This window comes from Aplysia californica, unplaced genomic scaffold (assembly GCF_000002075.1).
Source record: "Aplysia californica isolate F4 #8 unplaced genomic scaffold, AplCal3.0 scaffold00399, whole genome shotgun sequence".
Taxonomy (NCBI): Eukaryota; Metazoa; Mollusca; class Gastropoda; order Aplysiida; family Aplysiidae; genus Aplysia; species Aplysia californica.
In genome coordinates this window covers 595,687-598,355 of record NW_004797669.1, presented here as the reverse complement: position 1 = coordinate 598,355, position 2,669 = coordinate 595,687, and the positions used below count along the sequence as shown (strand labels likewise).

The 2,669-nt window shown below is 43.7% G+C and overlaps 1 protein-coding gene across 1 annotated transcript in view; it reads left to right on the top strand.

Moving 5' to 3' along the window:
* The window catches only part of LOC101860512 (monocarboxylate transporter 13), a gene marked incomplete in the record, with an annotated part of 58,504 nt that overhangs the window by 24,056 nt on the left and 31,779 nt on the right, over positions 1 to 2,669 (top strand). The window contains 1 exon segment of the mRNA XM_013085710.2: positions 440 to 1,318. Within this exon segment, the coding sequence (XP_012941164.1) occupies positions 1,085 to 1,318 (234 nt within the window).

The following is a 2,669-nucleotide window of genomic DNA, read 5'->3' as shown; positions in this document are numbered from 1 at the left end:
GGGGGGATGGGGTGTATATGTATTTCGCTATTTCGATACGTTATTTTAGTTTTGACAGTAAGTGCCGATGAGTTGAGAGTACGGTTTATTTTGTGTTGTTTGCATAACTGCTTCTCTTTCCAAAGACTTAACATCGTGTATGGTTTTATTATATATAAACTGTTTCTCTTTCCAAAGACAGCCATGTATGGCTTTATCACATTATCGTTGTTCAGTCTAGACTAGAAGAAGGGCCGGTGGTGTAGTGTGTAGGTGTTTTATCTCGCACACGGAAGAAATGTGTTCGCTTCCCGCTCGGGGAAGACACTCTAGTTTGTGTGGCGCTAGTGTGGAAACGTAAACTGTTTAATTTATCAGTTTTGTCTCTGAATGAAGCGTTGTCAGTTTATACACTTTGATGACGTGGTCTCTGATTGTTTTCCCATCTTTCTCTTTTCAGATCAAATTCGGCGGTTTGAAGAAGAAAAATAAGGTGGATCGAAAGCAGCGACACCTAGTGGTTTTATATTCAGAGAAGATTCATCAAGGCTATAAAGCATATGACGAAATCTCCCGCTCTTTTTCTACGGATCTAAAACGGATCACGTGTAATTCGATCAACATTAATCTGAAATTTGTTTCGTTCTTTGAAGGTCATCATAGTCAATTCTGTGATTGTTTATGAGAGCAGGAATCGGAGTGTGTAAATTCCAAATTTGCAAGCAATCCTTCCCATTGACATATTACTGAATCTAATAGTGTTTGGTTGGATATTTTTGCTCTGCAATCAGCGGCTATTCTGGGTATTGGTAACCTGAAATGAACTCTACGATACTGACTGAGCGGAATCAAGTAACGGAAAAAGCCATTTATTACCCACGTTTCTGATAACATAGCTATTTCTGAGGGGCAAGCATGACATTTCATAGCGCATGACGCCTCATTCTACAAGGAAGTAATCTCAGCCTTTAGTGCTGACGTCATATGATCGTGTTGTCTGTGCCGCCCATTCGCAAACACGAAGGTCACTACCCATAACGAGTGTAAAATCTTCGACGCCTCGTGCGTTGGGTGCGGGAATGCCCCGGGCCTCCCGCGGGGCCCCATGCCGTCGCCGCCACCGCTGCCCAGCTGCAACAAGGGCGTGCCTACGGAAGCTCCTCCCCCTCCTCACCGCGAAGCCCCGCCCCATCGCGCAGCCAGCGAGGAAGGCAAGCGAACCATGGGACTAGACAGCGGCGGGCCACACCCCGGCTCTGTGTCGCCCAACTCGGGCACAGGCTCCCACGGACAGGAGGCCACGCCTTGCTCACGGAAGCGAGATACCATGGGCGTTCAGGTACGATTTGCAACGTTTGTCTCAAAGTAAAAACCTGAGCTTGTCTGACAGAAGTGCTTAATTTCATGTATCTATGTCATCATTGCTGTAAAAGAAATTTTCATAATTGGCCTCACTTTTATATATGGTCGCTTTTAAACACAAGGGGGCATCCCGAATAATGCTGTTTTGAGAAAATCGAAGGTAAAGTTTTTGCCCCTTCTTCAGTTTATTTAAAAGACACGAAGAGTTTTCTCTATAACCTAACAAATTACTCACAAATGAAATCAAACTTCTCCTATTGGTAGGGCAATGCCCACTTTTGGTGTAGGTCAAGATTTCTGGAAACCCCCGGAGTCTGGGTTAGCCCGCTTGTCCTTAAAAGCGACCACATATAAATTAGGTGTTCTACGCCCTTAAAGACACAAGTTAAATCATTCTGGAGGTGGGTTCGGCCCTGCCTGTCAGGGCCAACCAAACTGAAGGGGACACACCCTCCCGGAAAATTCTTTCCGCATGGGAATCGAACTCCGATGATGTGCCAAACCGCTACATTACGGACGCCGGTTGTCCTCACAGAAGCTAGGGCAACACCAAGACCGTTGCATGAAATACGTACAGCTTTGATTTTTACTGAACCTGGAAGAGATTAGACCATAAAAGAATATACATATGCAAAGAGTTATTTCTTATGGTACAATTGATTTTGCAGCAATCGTTTGTTACACCCAGGTATTTTCCACCTTTTGACAGATGCTCTCGTGACGTTTGGCTTCTGCTTTATTAAGCTCTGAAACTTACGAAACAAACCGAATAGATCATTTTGTTTAAGTTTTCCAGCCTATCAATATCTTTCTTCCTCTTTCTGTAGCTTCTCATTGTCTCTGCTTCTCTTCCTACTGCCTTTCGTTGCTTCTGTTTCTGTTTTGGTAGTCTCTCATTGTTTCAGTTTCTGTAGCCTCTCATCGTAACTGTGTTTCTTTCTTTAGTCTCTCTTTGGTTGTTTGTTTCTTTCTCCAGCCCCTCACCGTCACTGTATCTCTCTCTGTAGCTTCTCATTGTTCCTGTTTCTCTTTCTGTAGCCTCTCATTGTCTTTTTCTCTTCCCCAATCTGTCATTGTTTCTGTCTGCAGATTTTGACTACTTTTGTTTTTCTTTCTGCAGGTTTTCATTATTTTTGTTTCTCTTCCGGTTACGTCATGTTTACCTCTCTTTGCTCCTGTTTCTCTCCTTGTTTCTGTTTCACGTTTCGTCTTTAACATTGCTCCTATCCCTCTTATTCTTTGTTATGTTTATCTCTTTCTGTTTCTCCCGGTGTGTATGTGTGTGTGTGTGTGTGTGTGTGTGTGTGTGTGTGTGTGTGTGTGTGTGT